General features: G+C 38.1%; 1 protein-coding gene across 1 annotated transcript in view; it reads left to right on the forward strand.

Annotated features, from left to right (window-relative positions):
* The window catches only part of PTPRD (protein tyrosine phosphatase receptor type D), a 382,186-nt gene that overhangs the window by 311,168 nt on the left and 49,942 nt on the right, over window positions 1-21,076 (forward strand). Inside the window, exons 28-29 of the mRNA XM_058827273.1 lie at window positions 2,624-2,747; window positions 17,651-17,826. Coding sequence (XP_058683256.1) covers window positions 2,624-2,747; window positions 17,651-17,826 — 300 coding nt within the window. The remainder of the gene's footprint in view (window positions 1-2,623; window positions 2,748-17,650; window positions 17,827-21,076) is intronic.

Here is a 21,076-nt window from a genome sequence, read left to right on the forward strand (position 1 = left end):
AATGTAACTCTTGCATAAGTTTTCTTATTCACCTTCATTAACTCAAAAAGGAAAAGAAGGGAGATGTGTGCTGAGAGACGTCGTTATGTAAATTTTATTACTTTTCAAGTCATATGATGTAAGTGAATTTCTGGCCTGCTGATAAAGAGGTATATTACATGTCTTAAATATAGTATATATGTATATAACTACTCTTCCCAGCGCTGATGGAAATGTGCTCCAAATTCTTTCTCTGCGCCTTTGATGAAATAAATAGCACTTAGGAGTAAAGATAAAATACTCATGTTTCTAAATTACACAGTGCACCCCTGCTTCAAAATTCTACCACCCATCCTTCTCAGAGCATGGGGAAACATTACTAGTATGAACCTACTTGTAAGAAAAAGGAATAAAAATTTTACAGACTGAAATTAGTGAGTAAAATTTCATCATTTGCTTTATTGATGAATAAGAAATTCACTTTGCCATCAGAAAAAGTAATATTTTTGTTGGAGAAGGGTGAATCCCTACTCTTGCATCAGATCACTATGTTTATACTTAACCACAGCACAGAAGTTATGTCTGCTTTTGCAAGTGGAAAAATGCTAGTTGGGAGATAGTTCTTTGTCTCTTTATAGGCAAACAAAATAAAATAGGGCTCCAAAAAAAACAAGTTTTGCAAATCTCTTAGTCATTAGTCTATATGGATACTAATGTAATAATAATAAGCTCCTAATATTATTGATATTTTAAGATATGTTAATCATAGTCATGCAAATTTCTAAGATAGTGAACCCAAATAGTTTGGTATCAAAAACTGTGTAGAAGGTTAAAAAATAAGGTTCATTCAGAGCTGTTTTTAAGAATGCCTTTTGAACTGTTAGTGACACACATAGTGGTACAATTCAGATGAATCATATCCAAAGCACAAGTAGAGTTTTCATGGCTTTCATCATGCTACCAAGGATTTAATTTCTTCCTCATTCCTCAAAATGGTCCCAGTTCATTTCCTTTTGAGAGAGGAGCTGCCAAGCACTCTGTCTCAGTTGCTGTAGGTAAAGGGTGAGACAGAACCTGAGCCATCCCCCTTCTCTACTCTCCACAGCTAGGTTATGTAGGACTTTATATCTTCCATTTTATAAAATTTAATTGAACCTGGGGTACTGGTTAACAGGATAAGGCACCTGTTTTTCTGAGGTATTGTTTTCCTAAAGACAAATGCTTCTCCATCAGGCAGCCAGGAAAAATGTTTTGTTTTTTTTTTAAATAATCTCAATAAAGAAGTCATTCTCAAAATATTAAATAAATAAATAAGTCGTATAAAATATGTAAAGATGCATGAGAATGAAGCAGTTTTCGAACTGGCCAAATTATCAGTCTAAGGGATAAATCCTAGTAAAATCACATGAATTAATTTCACACATACTCGTTATTGTGGTAATACCTGCTCAGGTCATGGAGGGAAGAGTCAGTAAATGTTGGCATGATGCTGTCAAGTCAGGAGAGCCATGCTCTCCTGACTTGTGCCATGTTGCTGGTCTGCTCATGGAAAATGAACATAGTGTTGGTGATCTGCCCTGCTTTGGTTTAACTGCATCTGCCAGTTCTTACCAGGATTAAGCAGAGGGCATAAACCTCAAGCTGTAGTTGTGTATTCATATTAATGAAATAATTTTAAGGTCTCTAATGTTACGGAAAGAGAAAGTAAAACAATAGGTGATTATTCATGACTTCTCAGTGTGAGATGACCTTTCATACACCCACTACCATAGTGAGCATAAACAGGTACCATCTGTTACCTATTTTTTATCACTTTGCTGCATATGTATTTCAACCGTAGAGGTAAAAGTAGTAGTCTGAAGTTACCCTAGTGCTGAAGGAGGAAGGAGTGTTGTTAACGCTTCTGTAATTCCACCCCGGAACATGAAGGACACAGAAAATAAACAGGAAATCTGGAAACATGTAGATAACATAGTTTATGAATAAGATTAGTTATGTTTATGAATAAGATATCATTAAAATTTCAAATATGCCTGAATTTCTTACTTATTTATGACTCAAGGAAATGAAAAGCAAGTTTCTTTATGTTGTCTATGAATGAAACACAGCTAGTTTCCTGAGCAACCCTAGTATCATGGGCTGACCTGCCATCAAAATGAAAGAATAGGAACATTATGTTTCTTTTGGAAACTTCATCAGGAACCTTTGGGGTTTATTTAGTAAACAGGACAGTGAAATTTTTGAACATGTACACTTACTAATAAAGGCAAAAATATTTATTTCTCTTCATCCCAGTGTTTTTGAGATTAATGATATTTATTCATTCTCTGTTAAGCTAGGACCCCTCACTTGCCAATATGAGAGAAAAAAGGGTGGATAGCTTGCTTTCACTGAAGAAAAAGCCCCAGATTTTAAAACCGTATGGTTTAAGCTCCTCATGGAAATTTCAAATGCATAAATACAAAATGGTTAATATAATATGATCAGATATGTTACAATGTGTCCTGAAGTAATAATTTTATTTCAAAAGGAAATTATTTCCAGAGCAAACTTGGGAGTTTAGTTTGTAATTGTCATAAATAAAACAATTATCTAGTCCCTAGCTGAAAGTTTCCTTTCCTTTTTTTCTCTTTGTCTTTTGAAGTCTATTGATCCTGGTCAGCAGTTCACATGGGAACACTCTAACCTGGAAGTAAACAAACCAAAGAATAGATATGCGAATGTAATTGCATACGACCATTCTCGTGTTCTACTCTCAGCAATAGAAGGTAAGGAGACCTTTAAAATTAAATTAAATAAATCCTAAAATCTAGAATGAGTTTACCAATCAATATCTTTATTAGTAATATGAAGAAGTGTTAATTAAAGTACTTCCAGTAAATTCCTGTAATGACAATCCTTTTCTGATGCTTATTGTCAGTAATGTATTATGAACTTGCACTAAAATCTACATTCATGTGTATGTGAATGCATCAGTTCCCAGTGTATATGCCAGTGAGTTATCTAAAGTAAATTAATATTGCTGTTTACTTATACTAACCTTGCAAAGCCAATGTAGCAGTAAGCAAACATACTTGAATTGAGGGATTTGTTGATCAATGAAATTATCAAGATACCTGCTCACTGAGTTTTGCTTTTCATAACCTTACTGTGGGAAAAATTTTCAGTTCAACTTCATGTTCTCTGGGGAAATTTTAAAAACTCTCTCCTAGAACTTTAATTTCCAATCTAAATGTTAAACTAGAGTTTTTAAACAAATGCCCACATGCAGACAATTTTGGGAGTATCTCTCTGATTTAAGATGGTGTGATTGTGTGATTTAGTGATAGCTTTTCGTTATATCTTTCTTTGTTAATAAGCTTTCCAAAATCTTAAACACTTCCAAGTTTTATCCAAAGCATACTGTTGCAGGTAGTCAGCCCTAGGTATTGTGTCTTTTAGAAAGCATCAGGACACACTGGTTTTCACTCAGAGGGTTTTTTTTACTTTTTCCAATTCTGCCTTACTATTAACCTGCACCCTGGGTTGAAGACAGATTTTCAGTTTATTCTATGATGTTGACAGTCAGGTATTAGTGGTGGCCATAATCAAACAAATTATATATTTAAATGACACAACTTAAATGAAAATAAGATTTTTCTTTTATTAACTCCAACAGGATTTGAATAAGATACAGAAGATAGAGGGATCTGTATTCAAGGTCATAGTTATTTCAGTCATACCATGCTACAAGTTAAACTGTGCTTTAATTTACAGTTATAAACAGCTGCTTATCTTTGGCTACTCGAGACCTAAAGACACTGGATTTTTGGGTGTAATGCACTTTAATATTAGTTGCTTGGTGAAGAAAAAGGCAATCCCACTGACTGAAATTTAGATCTTTCCTTATTTATTGCAGCTGCATATCATAGGCTTTGATAATACAGATAAGAGCTTCTCAAATGCATTAGCAAATTTTAATGATTACCTTGAAGAATTTGCATATGATAATCTGCTTATACTTGTTCCACCTTTGAGGCTCATAGAGCAGTTCTGAGAAGATTTTTTTACATCACTGAAAGTTTTTCATATTGTCTTGTAAAATAATATAACTATGTAGAAACCTTCTTTACCTGGTAGAACTACCTGAATCAACACTGAAGAGGGTGTCCTAATTAGCAGTATATATGATGTAACTCAATAAATATATCCTTTTCTGTCACACTAGTCCAGACAAGAAGTACATGGTCTGAATATGTCAGGAACAGCAGTAGGACAGCCTTTCTGAATGTATGTAAAGTTCTTCAGAACAAATTGCTTCACTCAGAAATAAGTCTAACTGGCAAAAAGAAGAATCAAGTCTTAGCAGGAATTTTGTTTGGAAAAAGAGTTGTGTAAAGAAGGAGAGAAGGAGAGAAAGAAAATTAAATGCAAACAAATTTATTTGTTAATTTATATACTAGATGACTGTCATGTTTCCCTTTATGTAAATGACACCTGAAATTTGGTTCCCTTAAAAAATGAAGATATTCAGAGAATGAGAAGAAAGTTAAAGAGGCAAAGCAGAAAATTTTAGTCAAAGTAGTTGAAAGTATGAAATTACACAGTACATTGGACTATCTTTTTACATAATCGATAATAAAAATACAGAAAAAAATTACATTGCACCTGGGAAAGACTGAGTATTTAAGGAGCAGGGACAAAATGCAGATAAACTGTAATGTTTGACTCCCTTTTATAATAAGAAATACTGTGATGAGGCTAAAATTTCTAAATCTTTCTTAGTCATTTGCACTAAACAGAGAAAAATATTATAACCCTTTGTAATATTAGTGTTAGATGTAAAAGCACAAATGGGATATTGACCCATTTGGTGATTTCCATTATTTTAAGTATTTTCCCAGTCTTTACATTATGATGAAAAAAGCATATGGTGAAGAAATAAAACATTAAATGTCTTTTTATAAAATTATATTTAGTCTTGACAATAGAAATAATTAAGTATATAATTATCCTCTTAAAAAATGTTATTCCTGGGATTTTACGTGATTGGGTAGATGAAGTTTTGTGTCGGTACCTTCATAAATTTAATACATTGGTTTTAGCATTTAGTAAAAAATACTTCTCTTTCAGGTTTTAAGTAGATATTTCAGATATGAAAATACAGTGTGATCAGCACTTTATTTTTTTTATAGCTGTTCTTCTTTTCATGTTACCAGGGAAATCAATATTTGGAATATTTCTTAAAAATATATTCTTCTTTACCTATGTTACTATAGGACTTAATCAGGACCTAAATTTGGACTCCATTATATTTTGCTACAATTATCTGGAGAATATTTGGTTTACATATGGGCCTCATCTGCATTTCTTTGGTGGATACAAGAAAACTAATACTATTAGTGAGGTTTGAATACTAACTGAGCCTTTCTAATAAGAAGAGCTCCAATTTACACCTAGGCAGTTGCTTACTCTTTAAGAGCAAATATATATGAAGAAAGGACTAAGCATCTGCCGAACTGTAGTCCTACAATGATTGAACATTTTGCCTCTTAAGAGTTTTGCAGAAATATGGACTGTTGTAATTGGTACTTCAGAGTAAGACATAAGGCCAGGTTTTTTTGCAGTAGCAGAACTCTGTAGCCTATTCAAAGTGATTACTAGAAAGTTTTGAGAAGCAATTAGCAAAGATTTGAAATTACTTATTTCCAACTATTGATAATATCAAATTACATTAGCCCTGGAACACAAGGCTTACTAACACTTTCAAAATATTTATTTTGGTAAATAAATACTTTATAACTCCTGTTCAAACCTGGTTTTGAATCCCCAATAAGTTCTTGACCTCTCTAATTTCATACAGCATGGAGTTCCACAACATAATTGGTCATTTCACAGCAATACTTTCCTTATCACTCTTTAAATTTTATTACATTAGATGTACATTAGTTGTCTTTTACATTAGATGTCTCTTTTGAGGGAAAACTCAGGTTGGATGTGGTAATTTGGTTTTCCTCCTGAAAAAAAAATTTTACTTGTAAAATTTTGTTCCCATGTTCCTGAAATCTGACTGAAGTCTTGAAATTAGTTCATATTGTGCTGTCTTTGGCTCTTTTTGAGATGGACACTTGGAAATTTTAAAGTATAATTAACGAATGTTAGAATGTAGTGAAGTTTATTTTATGCATCTAAATTAACGTAAGGGAGAATTTAATGCTTAAAAGACAAACAGATTGAGTTAAAACAGCTAGATCTGTAATCTTCAACCTCTAAGAAGTAAATAAAAATTCAGGGGGTAGAGAGGTAATGGATAAACATTCTGCATTTTAAAAATGCAGAATCTTGCCAATTCTTGCAGGAGATATCCATGACTAAAAGTCTTCTGTATGTGGATAATGGATTGTTTGTATAATGCCAGGTATTAAAAGAAAATAAACCAAAAAACTATCATACTTCAGCAGGGTAATTTATTTTTTTTTATGCGAAATTTAGCGACTTTAAAGTGCTGCTAATACTAGAAAGCTCTGACTGTAATACAATGGTCAAGAAAAAAAAAGACAAGAAGCTGCTGAAACTCTTATTTGTCTGATGGCTCATTGCCAGTAAATTGGCTTTGAGTATGCAGACCAACATTGTAAGATTTCAAAGTTGTTTGGAGTGTTGTAACTAACAAAGAGTCATGACCTGTACAAACTATTTGCACTCTCTCACACTGTGTTTATGTTGCCTTCTGCTAACAATACATACACTTAGAGTAATCACATGGCCCCTCACCGTACAAGCGTGGAGTGCCGTAAAAACAACAAAAGTATTTTGGTGATGGATACAGAAATATCCATACAGAATATGGATACAGAAAGATTGGTAAAGCAGATTTCATGGTGTTAGAGCCGTGTGAAGTAGGTTTCATAGAGCAGACTTTGTGGTGTCTTTCTCAACAACAATGCTGAGAAAAGTTTTAGGTGTTTGAGTCTACTGATACTATAATAGTTGTATCTTAAATGCTGCCATTTTTGGTAACCTTGAAATCTGCTCAGAACAATTTTTCCTGCATATGTAGGTACTTTCCATTGGGAAGAGCTTCAAGAAAACATCTGGTGGCTTTGTTCTTGATTGTCTAATGAAGATTTGATACGTGCTTACTGTGCACACTCGTATTGAAACTGGGTTTTGCAGGAACTATCAAACCAGATATCATTTCATTTCATATTAGTAAAGGCACTTGTTGCTGCTGAAGATGAATTGATCACACGGACACAGGTCAAGGTGTGGTGAAAAGAAGAGAGAGTTTATTTTTCCTCCCAGGATTTATAGGCTTCTGACCATGGCCAGGGATTGGATGGTCAGGGTAACACTTTCTCACTGCACTGGCCATGAGAGATGCCCATCACAAGATGTGTAACAGAAAGAATGTACACATATCTGTGTTTACAGTTACTGTCCTGGGAAAGTCCTTAGAAAACCATGTCAGCAAGCTAGAAGCTGAGCTTTCAGGGCGACATCTCACCCTTTTTGGTTTAACAAAAAGAAAAGAAAAAGAAAAATGAACAAAGATACTAACAACATTATAAACAATCAAAAGGATAAATAATAGGAAAATACAATACTCCATACAATCAGAAGGCTGTAATTTCAGGGTGATATCTCACCCTTTCGTTATTACAAAAAAACGCAAAAAAACCAAAAACAACAAAAACCCAAAAAATAAATGAAGCAAATGCCCAACATCAACACCTGCTTGTGGATGGCTCTCAATTTGGTCACGGAGGCAGAATCCATGGCCAAATTGAAACATACCTGGGAAAACTTCTGAAATACTATGACAGCAGCCTATAATTCCATCAATTGGGCTGATCCAGCCTCATGACTCTCTAAAAAAAAACCTAAAAACAAAACAGTGACATCAATGGAAAGATTAATATGATAAAATTCATGAGCAGAAACTGCTCGCAGAACCTCCTCCAGCATCTACTGTGCCTGTGGGGTCAGTGTCAGAGGTGACTTTAAATCAGAGTCCCCCTTTAACAGACCAAACAAGGGAGACAGTTGTGTCGTGGTCAGTTCCAGATAGGGACACAACCATGTAAAAGTCCATTAATATCTGGACATCATTCATGCAGTGTCTGCACTGAATGCAAAAAAAATAATTGCACCTCCAGATGTGGGACTGTTTGTCCCAAAAATTATTTTGACCCTCAAATAATTTCAGGGAGGTTGTAGAGACGAGCAGCAGGAAACTGCTTGCAAACTCCAGAGAGGGCTAGAGCCCCATATCATCGGCAAATGCCGCTAAATTTTCACAAGCCTTATGGCAAAATCTCCTTTGATATCTCTGTGTGGGCTCAGCATTAATGATAGCTGGCACCAGAAAGGCAAATTTCAGTCTGTCATTGGGATGCAAAGGAATTGTAAAAAACAATCCTTCAGATCCACAATGAGGACTAGCCAGTCAGCAGGAAGCATGGCAGGCGAAGGCATGCTAGCCTGCAACATCCCCATGCTTTCCATCATAGCAGTAACTTTCTGGAGGTGTTGTAGCAGCCTCCATTTCCCAGACTTCTTCTTGATACAGAAAACAGGAATGTCCCAGGGACTGGTTGAAACTCCGGATCACCGTGATCCAGCTGTTCTTGCATCAAGTCACGGAGGGTGGCTAGTCTATCATGAGAGAGGACAACAGAATCTGCTGTACAAAGAGTCAGTCTCAAGTTCTTCCTTGCATTGAATGTGTCAGCATCGGGTCCAAGGGTCACTCCAGGGGGCCCGTCAGCAAACCTGACAATTGTGATGTCCATGCCAAAAACCCACGGAAGCTAATTTCTGACAGCATCTCACCAAGGATGGACAGGGTGCAGACCAATTCAGGATGATCCCTGGCTGTCAGAACAGCAGTCCAGTGACCCAGGGAGATCCAGGGAACCCGAAGCCACCATCTCCCCGCAGCTTGTTCTCAGCTCTGCGAACACAAGACTGAAAAGGCACAAGGTGAGCAAATCTGGGTCCCACAGGGATAGGAACAGGAGGGGTGAGTGTGGAACCCATGGCAGAAATGCACCCCAGGAAATCCGAATCAATGTTCCCTAGGTGAAAAATGATGCCCTGAGCAGTGGAATTCAACCATACCACAAGAAGAGCACTTATGCCCTCACGCACCGGACCAAAGCATTCGGAAGCACATGGAATGCCTGATACGCTCAGCTGCACAGTCATTTTATAGGAGGACAAAGTCCACAGGGCAGCTGAAGAAGCTCCAGCAGCCTGGGACCCCCTTGTTCATGAAGGCCACCGGCTTCTGTCCCGCAGCAGCACCACCAGAGCCAGTGGTAAACAGCTCAGGACCTTGGTCTGCCACAGCCGCAGGAGGCGACGGGGGAGGGCTGCCTCCAGCTGCAGGCTCAGGCGATGCCCAGGAACCCGAGGCGGGGTGGGTTGGAGCCAGATCGGCACAGCCCGCCTCCAGCGCTGGGGGGAACCGGGGCGCCGGTAGAGGCACAGCCTGCGAAGTCACAGCACCATCCTGCTCTACTGCCAGGGCACAATCCAGGCTCGCAGGAGAGGAATCCCACAGCATGGGGCCAACAGAACCCGGCCCGGCGTCTGCACCACTCGCAGAACCCGCCCCCACGCCCCACGAATCCGGCACAGGGGGGCAGCGCTCGGAATCGCCCCGATTCTTTAGGGGCGAACGGTCCAAAAAGTGGCGCCGGCCGCTCCTCCATTGGAACAGCATGCACAGCCGCCAGTGCAGGGCCTGGGCCTGTTCCGTCCCCCACTGCGGGGCAGGGCACAGCCCAGCCGCAGCAGGGACATGGGACCGACCCTGAGGCATCCCCCAGGGCCGGCGCCGCCCCCTGTTCAGGCAGCCCCTCATCGGTCTGTGCCGGGAGGGCACATGAAGGAGGCAACCCCACCCTGGGCCTACACCGCTAGGGCGCCGGCCGAGGTCGCGTTACGCCCCCCCGGGTCTGTGGCGCCCCCGACAGCCCGTTGGCAAGGATCCAACCCCGCCTCGGGCCTACACCACCGCGGCGCCGGCCGAGGCGGGGTCATGTCCCCGGCCCCGCGGCAGCCCCGTTCAACGTGCCAGGGGCCCCAGCGATCCCGGGGGAGCCGACCTCAGGACCCGAGCTCAGAACGCCACCGCACCTTCGCCAGATCCCCAGCAGCCAGAGCACCCGGGGCTCATAACCGACCAGCAGAGCCTCAAGCAGGGAATCGCCTAAAGCGTCCCAAGCCGACTGCGAAAAAATCGCTTCAACCACAGGGAAAAACCCCTCAATACTCCCATACTCACACAGTCACTGAAAGTCAGCATACGAAACATCAATCCCTCTCTGATCAGCAACGCACGCCATATTTCCATAACCAGGCCCTCCGTAAGAGAGAGCCCAAAACCATCCATAGCCACAGGCTAGACAGTACCCTGTAACACACATGCAAGACACGGCGGGGTCACCAGACGTTGCTGCTGAAGATGAATCGATCACACGGACATAGGTAGAGGTGTGATGAAAAGAAGAGAAAGCTTATTTTTCCTCCCAGGATTATAGGCTTCTGACCACAGCCAGGGACTGGATGGTCAGGATAACACTTTCTCACTGCACTGGCCATGAGAGATGCCCATCACAAGATGTGTAACAGAAAGAATGTACACATATCTATGTTTACAGTTACTGTCCTGGGAAAGTCTTTAGAAAACCATGTCAACAAGCTCAGAAGCTGAGTTTTCAGGGCGACAGGCACTCATCATGCCTCTTAGTGCATCATTTAGAGTATAAATTAGTATTTCTACTCAAGAAAAAATTCCTTTGGCTGTTAACTGCTGTGTTACTCAGTGTTTAAAAGTTAAAGAGATGACTAACCCACTTCAGACAGCAGTAAAATAATCACAGTGCTATGACATTGTGTTAGATTTAAATATCTGATTTGTAGTATTGTGCAGCATACTGTGGTCTGCACATATTGCCATGCATTACGGATAGTGATGCAATGCTCTTACCTATTATTCTGAGGAGCTGCACAGAACAATCTGTTTATTTCCATTCTGGACTTGTTAATACTAGACAATTTTTGGACCAAAACAAAAGAAACTCATGCTTCCTTTCTTTTTCCTCCTCCTTCTCCCCATGTTTGTCTGCTGGTAGCCTTCCTAGTCTCTCTTCTCACCTGCAGATCTTCCAAGTTTCTCATCTTTCCTGCAGATCTTCTACATTCTTAGTTCTTAGTTTCCATACCTACATTTCACTTTTGTCACCTTTTCCTTTTCCTTTCAAATACTTCTCTTCTGTTCTCTAAAACAATCCCTTTCTTTGTCGTGTCTAATTCTGCATCTTCTGCCTATCCCTTTTTGATACTGCCTTCTTTCCATAAATTCTCTATAATTCAACATTTATTTTTGAGATTCCATATCATTCATCCTTTCCCTCTTCACCTGACTCTCCTAGTCCTCCTAACAATCTATTCATAATGCAGCTATCCATAGGTTTTCTTTTCCTGACATTCCTTTTTCCTTCTTACCTTACATTGTTAGGATGATATGTAATGAATTTTCCTCAGTCTTTGTAAAAGGCCTTCATTTTACAAATAGTCATTATTAGAGTGCCTTCATTGGTTTTGTCCTGCTTCATATTTCAGTGAGCTCTTAAATTACAAATTTGTACTTAGACTGTTTCAATTTGATTATTTTCTTAACTATATGGATTTTATGTAACAAGAACATCCACATAAACACTTATTACTGGCACCTAGCACCTGTTCATTGATGAGACTGATCAAAGAATGCCAGTTAATGTAATTTTTTTTTTATTTCAGCAAAGCTTTTGATACTTTCTCTCATGGTTTATGCTTTTGGACAAAATGTCCAACATAGATCTGGATAAACACATCATGAGATGGGTGAGCAACTGGTTCACAGCTCAGGCACAAAGCGTTACAGTGAATGACATCGGGCTGGTGACCTGTCACTAGTGGGATTCTGCACAGATCCACCTTAGGGCTGGTACTCTTCAACATCTTCATAAATTACTTGGATGCAGGGCTGGAAGGGATACTAACCATGTTTGCAAATGATGCAAACTGAGGAAGCGGTTGTCTCCTTTGAAGGCCGGGAGGCCCTACAGAGATTCCTGTAATCAGGGGGCTGGACAATTAACAACCACATGAAGTTCAACAAGACAAAGTGCCAGTTTCTGCACCTGGGATGGGGCAACCTTGGAAGTACAAACAGTTTGGGGAATGAGATGCTGAAGAGCAGAAAAGGTCCTGGGGAAGTAAGCTGAACATGAGTCAGCAGTGCCCTGGCAGCCAGGCGGGCCACTCATGTCCTGGGTGGCATCAGGCACAGCATCAGCAGCCAGGGCTGCTGTCACAACCTGCAGCAGAGGGCACATTGTCATGTGAGTTCTCATCAGGCTGAGCAAAGACACTAGCCTTTATTTTTTTAAATATTATAATATATTTTTATATATATATATATTTATATATATATATATTTTAAATATTATTATATTTATTAAGTCCACACTTGCCTTAACATCAGCAACCAGACAACTATTTAGACTCAAAAAGTGTTGTCTAGCAAACCCTTACATTCTTACAATCTGCTTCCACAAAAGTGGTGGCTAATAAGCCCTTAATTTTGTACAGTACACTTACATAGCCCTCACCTCCCAGAATAAACCCCTCAAAGGTGCTGGTTAACAAGCCACAGCACATGTCCACAATCGCCCCACTCCTGAAATAAAGTTCAGTATGGAGTATGAGATAGAATATGACAGCTGTGCTTAGATCAGACAAAGCAAGGGAGAGAGAACAAACAACATTACCAGTCCTTAGATTCCACATTGTTTCTGTCATGTGAATGGTGCAGAGCTGGGGTGGTGCGACAAAGAAAGCAAGAGAGATGAAAAAGAGAGGATAGCAAGGGGTCGGATCTGCATCCTTTTATAGTTAACCTGGTGCATGCCTCTTATGTAAATTAGATTTTTTGCACTGTTTTGTTCACACACGTGCAACCAGCCTGTGGTTTTTGCTCTGCCATTGTTCAAAACACCAGACATTAATTTAAACCAACTTCATCGGCACTCTGAGTTCATCATGGTATTTTTCCAACTTGTTTACAAGCATGACAGAATTTTATCCTATTACTTCACTCTATTTGTTCACATTACTAAAAGCACGTGTCTTAGGGAAGCAGCACAGAAACAAAGTTTTATTGTTTAATTTATTTTAAATAGAAAGGCTGTTCAGTACTGAGCCTTTGTAAAGGTTTGAAATAATTTCATTATTTGATTTCAGTTTATGAATAAAATGTGAAGTCTAATTAAAGTTATTTTAGATTGTAACTCTCTTCAGGGCATCAAGTGAATCATTCCTAAGGTCTACATTATTAGCCTTGTGGATCTGAGTCTATGTTGCAGTAAGCTTTACTGTCATCTCAGCTAGTGAGTTCTCAGCATAAATTGAGAGCAATACAGTTCATGGGTTTTTTAATCTTCTGTACTTTAATTGTGGCATTGGCTAACTTTATTTCATTGCTTATTCACTTTTATGATGGAAAAATTAAATTTCTTTGTTCTCTTGAGATATTTGAAAATGGATTGTCTTTTATGCTGAACTGCTCATCTGATTCTTCCCCCATTGTGCTTAATTCCTGTCTGGCTAAATAAAAAGATTGCAGACTCTGGTAGTTCATCACCATAGTTGAAATTGCTACTAGAAAACAGTTACAGTAGAACCATGGTTGAGGAGCTTGGTCTTTAACAGCCTTCTTGTGCAGAAACTGTCTCTGCTTTCATGAAACTTGTAAACATCAGGTTATACTGCATAGATTTCCCTAAATGTACACTTCAGATATGCCATCCTAAAGGTACAGTAAATCCCACTAGTGCCAAAATACCTAGGTAAAGTTCGTATCAATATTACAGAATTTGGTTGCTTTGTCCCCTTCTTGACCCATGCTTTTACAGAACAACTGAGCTCTCTTAACTATGAAACCCAAATTTAAGTAATGATGGCAATTGCTGCTGTGCTTGTGGGTATGTTGCCTTCAAGCTATGGCAGCTAACAAAAGTTTGCAGAATTTTATTGTACTGCAGTCAGACTGATTGTCATTTGATTGTTTTTGCACTATTAGACTTGACAGAAAATTGTTCTGTTTCCTCAGCTCAGACGGAGGTTATGGCCAGAAAAGTAATTTCAGAAAGGGACATTTTAATATTTAGATTTACTTGTCTTTGATGAATTTTTATGCTTTGTTATTGTAGATATTTGCAGATATTCAGGTTTTGTATTTGTTATTTTTAACAAGTTCGTTAGTACTCTTACAATAAGACACCTTCCCAATACAGCTTTAAAAATTTTGAAACAGGATGTGAAAGTGAGGTTATGCATGAAAACAATGATGAAAAGAGACCGTGAGAAATGGGTATGATACTTAAAGGGACTATGAGAATGGATGGAGAACAGAGAACATACCTAATGGATACCGTGTGTGAGAGAGACAATGGAGCTGAGCATTCTGAATCAAGTTGTTCTCTTGATCTCAGCAGAGATAAAACCCTATTGAGTACTGTATTCTGCTAAAGATAAATCCTTGATGAAAATCTCAGTGCAAGTGTTGGAGCACTATGGTTTTGTTTGTCTTTTTTTTTTTTTTATTCTCCCCAAAATTTCATTGGTTAATTCATGAATATTTGCTCAGTCCCTGTGGTAAATGGATTTTCATGTCCATATCCCAAGTATATCCTCATTTTGTGCAGGGAAGCTAACTTGCTTTGTAAAGTAATTCTTCTAGCTAAAGGCTACAGAATTTTTTGTTTCCATTTTACAGCAATCAAGTGAAGAAACAGAGTGAAAATTTCCACTTTAATCTAGATTTGAAGAAATCCTCTTTGCAGTTATCAGTAATTGTTAATATTAATTCTTTCTTACTTGAATCTTAGATCAAGGAAGGTATAATCTGGAAGCTTTTCTTCATTCTAATTTAAAGAATCAGAATTTATTTAATTTAGAAGTTATGCATTTTAATATGATTTATCAAGAAATTTAGTACAAATTAGTAAGTAGAAACAGTATTTGCAATTTTAGGCATTTTGAATTTTTTTACATCAGATACATCAGTATTGGTTGCTAAAATTTGTAAAGATCATTCTTTAGGGAACAGCTTGGAGTAGTTCTCATGCTTAATTTTCACACTGAGTTTGTGCATTATCAGTTCCAGAGGACAGCTTTCCCAGAAGATCATTTAACTACTTTACAAAGTGTTGTTTTTCATTTTTTCCTCAGGCTTTTATTTATAACATGTGCTTCAAAGTATGATACGAGGCATCATAATATAATTCTAATTTATGCAGAAAACATTTCTTACCAGCTTTCTCAGCTCCTTTGGTAATAATACCCAGTTGGTGTAGATTTCTCCTCTTGGCTTCGTTCTTCTTTCTCATCTGTTTTGTGAAAAAAATGTTTTATTATCTTGATAAAGGAAGAAAATACAGCATTGTGCCTAGCAGTTGTATTTTCTATATCATTAATTCCAATATTCCCAATAAGAAGTGTCACGTAAAACAGCTTCAGGTCTGCAAGACTGATGCTTTTGAACTCCACTTTCTACCTTTCATGAAGGGAAATAATCCTTTTCAGCTATAGACTGTGCAGGATAATAAGTTTTTTATTTTGTTTTATTTTTCTCCTGGAAGAGACTTTCAGTCAAGTCAAATCAGCCAGACAGTCTTCCTGTGTCCATTCATGCATCTTGCCTGAGGAGTGCCATTTTCTGCCTCTCTTGTAACCCTGAAGTTAAAAGGTTTTTCTATTTCTGAAATATTTTGTCAGGTTTTTCTTCTAATTGTGTACAGAAAGGAAAAACAGAATTTTAGTTTAAATACTAATTGAACATATAAGACAAGAACATATATGGAAATTTATTGGGTGTGAAGGCAAAAATTTTGCTAGACTATAGCTGCAGTAACCCATAATCTGAATAATTTCCAGATTATATTGGATTTTACTTACTGTGACATTTAGTCTGTGGGTTCATTCACTGCTAAGTAAGTAGTGGAATGAAACCTTCAGCCTTACCCTGAATGAGTGTTGAACCTATTAAAATTGTAACTAAAAAGGAACAGTTTTAAAAAGGTACCCCTAATTTTCATTCAAATTCAAAATATTTTGGACAACATTTTCAGATGCATGTCACTTATAGTCAGGAAAGACAGGAGTGTGCAGCTCCAGTAATTCCTGATCACCAGCAGGAGATAATGCATCAGAATAGATTTGAAGATTTGGTTTCTGACAAAAATCTTGGGAAATAGTTACGATTTATTCTGTTTCATAGCCAAGGAAACTCAATTTTGTTGGTTTGTGGAGGGAAAACAGTCACAGCTGTACAGTAAGTCTGGGGCTGGTACCACTGCCTTAAGTTTCTTTTGAAAGACTATGGAACCCCCATTTCTTGGGGTTGTAGACTTGTGCATGGCAGATTAACTTCATAAGTATAAATCATTCATTTCTGCTCAAAGAAGTAACTTCTGTCAATTACTTCAACAAAACTTACTAAGGTGCAGATATCTGTATTCAGCTAATTGGCACTGCTTTGCCATTTAGCCAGTACTGAGATCTTACATGAATATCTTGGTTCTTTCTCTAGTCATCAGTTAAAAAACAGCAGTGACATAAAAACTGTTCCCTGGTGCTTTATCTTTCAACATACACATAGTCAGAGTTAAAAGCTGGACACTGCACTGCTGAATTCAGCAGTCATCTGAGAATTTTAAATCCATTTCCATCCTTTTCTGTGAGCATGGCTGCCTTATTAGTGCAGACTAGTAATGTGACCTTTGCTACAGCCAATACCTCTTTGGCTTGTGTAGGCAGCATGTTTCACCTCTCAGTCCAGGCATCCTGTGGCATACCCTGAGTTAAACAGATTGCACTTAGGAACTGGCCCGTTTCCTATAGGGCTCTAAGAATGGACATGTGTCTGGTAGACACAGACAAAGTTTCTGTATTTGTCCAAAATACCTGAGCCTCAAGCAAATAATGGTGTAGGATCCCGCCTCTTTTCATGCTTTTAATTCTTATGAAGTCTTGCAAAGATCTTTATTTCATGCACACACCATATGGAAAATTTCACTATTTCTTAAATCTGACTTACATAATGTCTTTTGTTACAATAAAACTCATAATTATCTTCCCATTTAAGATGGGAAAATGAATATAGATGTGATATTAATAGTCTTGACAATATTTTCTTTTCCTTCTGTATTTAAAGGAAATAAATAAAAGTGACCTCAACAAGAGTGTTTGAGGAGCCTACCCCAGGTGTCTGATTGAGAATTCTCCCTGTCTGTCCCAGGTAGTGATTGCCATATTTTGGGTGTCTGCAGGCAGCATCAGACTAGCTTTTAAATGCTGCTGTGTTGGCCCCCAGGTCTCTCCACCTGATACAGATTTTCAGGCTTCTTTTTAACTTCTTATCGAATGAAGTCTCTTGTTTCAAAAGAATATTCTCAGAGAGACCACCGTGCCTCTTGACTCCACAAATAGCATACACTCACTTGTAAGTACCCAGGGCTATTTGGTGTGCAGCAAAACAAGATTCATCAAATCAGCCGTGCCACAGGATTTTTCAGCCGTTGTACAACAGGACAGCACAGAAATTCTGCCCTGTATTTTCACTCTCCTCTCTTTACAGGCATACCAGGCAGCGACTATATCAATGCCAACTACATAGATGGATACAGGAAGCAGAATGCTTATATAGCAACGCAGGGGGCATTGCCAGAAACCTTTGGTGACTTCTGGAGAATGATGTGGGAGCAACGAGGTGCAACTGTCGTCATGATGACAAAACTAGAGGAGAGGTCCAGGGTAAGAAAACTTGTGTAAGGTTAATAATATTCTACTGGAGTTACCACTAATGTGAGTTTTTTTGATTCCTTCATATATGTTTGCCTGCCTTATTTATATGTGTAAAAAACAGTAATTTTTTTAAGGTTACCACAAGTTAGAAGTGTCTGCACCATGAAAATCATTTGTATATAGGAAATCTTGCTTTCACTATCAAACTACCAAGTCATGACACTTATTTAGTATATTTCTATGCTCTGGAAAATTTTAATTTTTGATCACAATTATTTTGGGGGTTGTTTTCTTTTTAATCATGTTGGAAATCTTATGAGGTGACCAAAAGAGTTACTTTCTCTGTAGTAATAAGAATATGATTGTATCATCCTATTATGAGAAGATTAACGTATGTCAACAACATTTGGTTCTCAGTTTTAAATTGTATAGATTCAGCATTATTTAATATCAGTGAGAATTTGGATTTGTTTGAGAAACAAGGTTTGGGTTTTTTTGAGCACATGGTGCTAGCTAGGAAAATTACAACAGCACATGCAATAACAGAATACAAAATTATCTGTGGTATTTCAAATTCAATTTTGCAGACCAAAGTAAAATTAGGGAAGTAAAGCACTGAAACATAAGAATATTGTTCTGATAATAGCATGATACTATTCAAATAATAGAACTATAGATTCTATTATTTGAGGAGTTATAATTAAATATATGCTATATGGAAAGGGAAATAAAAAATAGTAATTAGGGTTTTTTATAAGATAAAGAAAGCGATAATGTAATAACAGAGCATGGTGTGTTGCATGAAGCAACATTTATCAGTTCTAAGGGTGAATGCTATTGGAGAGGAGGGTGTAAAAGGAAAGAGAATAACAGAAGAAAATAAGAGAAAGCTGGGGAGAAAAAGAAATGAGAAAAATCAGCAGCAGCCAGTCAGGAAGGCAAGCGTTTAGCCCTCAGTGGTGGTTCCTCCATCCAACTTTTTCTATAGTAACTGTATTTTGTGTCAAGATATACTTGCAGTTCTCATGGGTTGTTCATGCTCAATGTGCTGCTACCATTGCAGGGAGCACACGTTGGCTAGGGAGAGTGCTACACAGCTGGTTCATTGCTGAGCTTTCTGCAAACACATTTATGTGTCCCATATCATAAACCAGAAACTTCAACCTAACACAGAAATCAGAAGGAGGGAGAAAGAAGTGGTAATTCTAACATCAGTGGTAATCACATCCCTTGGGACCCTGCCATAACAACAGTAAAAGGGTTTTCAAAACCTGGAGATGAATAACAAACAGGAATGTCACAGAAAAACACTGCCACAAGCATTCTGAGGTATTCTGTCTGTCCTGGAAGCTTGTGTGAAGGGGCAGGAAGCTGCAGGTGGGAAGCAGGTTGGAGGACTGCAGGTGGAAGGTGGAAGATAAGGTATCAAATGCTCTGTGCAATGACTTAAAAAATGACATAAATATGGAGGATCAAGAAGAGTTCAGTAATAAAAAAAAAAACATTAGCGAGAAAGACAGAAGATTTATTATCCAGACTGGTTTTAAATCAGTAAAAGTATCTTACAGAGGTAACTGGATAATAGTTGATATCATCAACTATTCAGCTGTAGTTCATGGATGAGCTACATTTGAAAATGAAAACATTTCAGCATATGCCAGCTTGGAACAGGGTGGAGTGCACCATAAAGCCTAATGCTGTATTATGTTGGCATTGATGTCTTTTTCATATGCTTGGATACCTATAATAGCAATGATTACAAAACTTGAACCTCTTGGCAGCAGTCATTCCTTCATGGAGGCTTACCAAAACACATATATATTTATTCTTTTACCCTTTCCGTCATTTCTGTAAGTAGAGTAGGCTTTTTGCAGTTCAAGCAATGTATAGCATTCTAATTATAATCACTTCCCACACGTAACTTCAGCCCACATTAACACCACTGCTTTTACATACCTCATGGCAATTAGTACATAGCAGAGGGTAATTTTAGCAAAATTTTTAGTTTTATCTTGGGTCTACAGACCTTGTCTAGTCTAGGGACTGATTGTTTGGGATTGGGAAAATGAAATTTTTCCCATTTATTCACTAATTAATTCTTTAGAGTTGCTGTTAAATGACACCAGAGCAAAAAAAAATTGGTTTCTAATAAGCAGCCCATTGCAAAAGGTATACTTAAGTACTTGGAAGTTCATCCTAATACTGCAGGCCACAGACAGCCGCTTTCTAGAAGGATGTTTTGATGTAGCTAAATTAAATTCTTCTCATTCTCTCCAATAATTGCCTAGCAGAGTTTTAAGCTAACTCTAGCGTTTGTTGGCTGCACCCTAAAAAATCACTGATCAGAATAGTAATCACCTCCAGAAGTGATTAGCATTCAGAAGCAATACATTCCCTAAGTGGAATGAGAAACTAGACATTCTAGTCAATGGATTGCTCATGCATTCAGTGCTTATATTTGTGTATTTTTTGTACATAATTTAGCGCCTTCTGTGTTCATGGGCTGAATTTGATGCATTCATTGCAGAGCATTACATACCAGCTATCCAGTACATAACTCAGCTCCCAGTCTCAGAGTCTGCAGCTCTGAATATGGCATACCAGTTATTTCTTCTAATACAGTAGCTGCATGTAATGTAATTAATGGTACTGATGGTGAGGCAGTGGTGGGAATCCCTGTGTGGAAAAAAAACCCAGTGATGACATTACGTTGTTATTTTCTCTTGTGCTATCATTTTTATATAGCAGACTTTTGTAGCAGAAAAACAAGTGAGATTTCAAACATGAAATATAAGCACTGTTACATATCATTAGGGATGAAGAGCTTTGCTAATTTTGTTTCTCTTTCTCCTTTGATTCTGTTTTGATTGCTTTTGTGTCTTGGCAGCCTTATCATTATTCCTGCTGCAAGGCAAGATTGTTTCTCCCTGGGACTTTCTGCTTTCCATCTCCATGTCGTCATTTCTGTTTAGCTAGCTTTTTTTCATTATGTAGTCTGGCAGCCTGATACCAGCCTTTTAACCTGGACTGCATAGATAGAGATGAGGATTTTAATTGCATCTGCAGAAAAGAAGTTGGTTCGTTAGCATGTGTTAGATGTCTGAGTGACTTCAGATTTGAGAATGCTCATATTTTACAGCTGAGTAGATCAAATGAAGATGTTACAGTGAATTCATTATTCATTTGTTTGCCTATAAGGAAGCTGCAGGAAAAAAAGATCTTTCACTTATAACCTTTCACACTTAGTTGGTTTCATATT

The sequence above is a fragment of the Poecile atricapillus genome, chromosome Z, assembly GCF_030490865.1.
Source record: "Poecile atricapillus isolate bPoeAtr1 chromosome Z, bPoeAtr1.hap1, whole genome shotgun sequence".
Classification (NCBI taxonomy): domain Eukaryota; kingdom Metazoa; phylum Chordata; class Aves; order Passeriformes; family Paridae; genus Poecile; species Poecile atricapillus.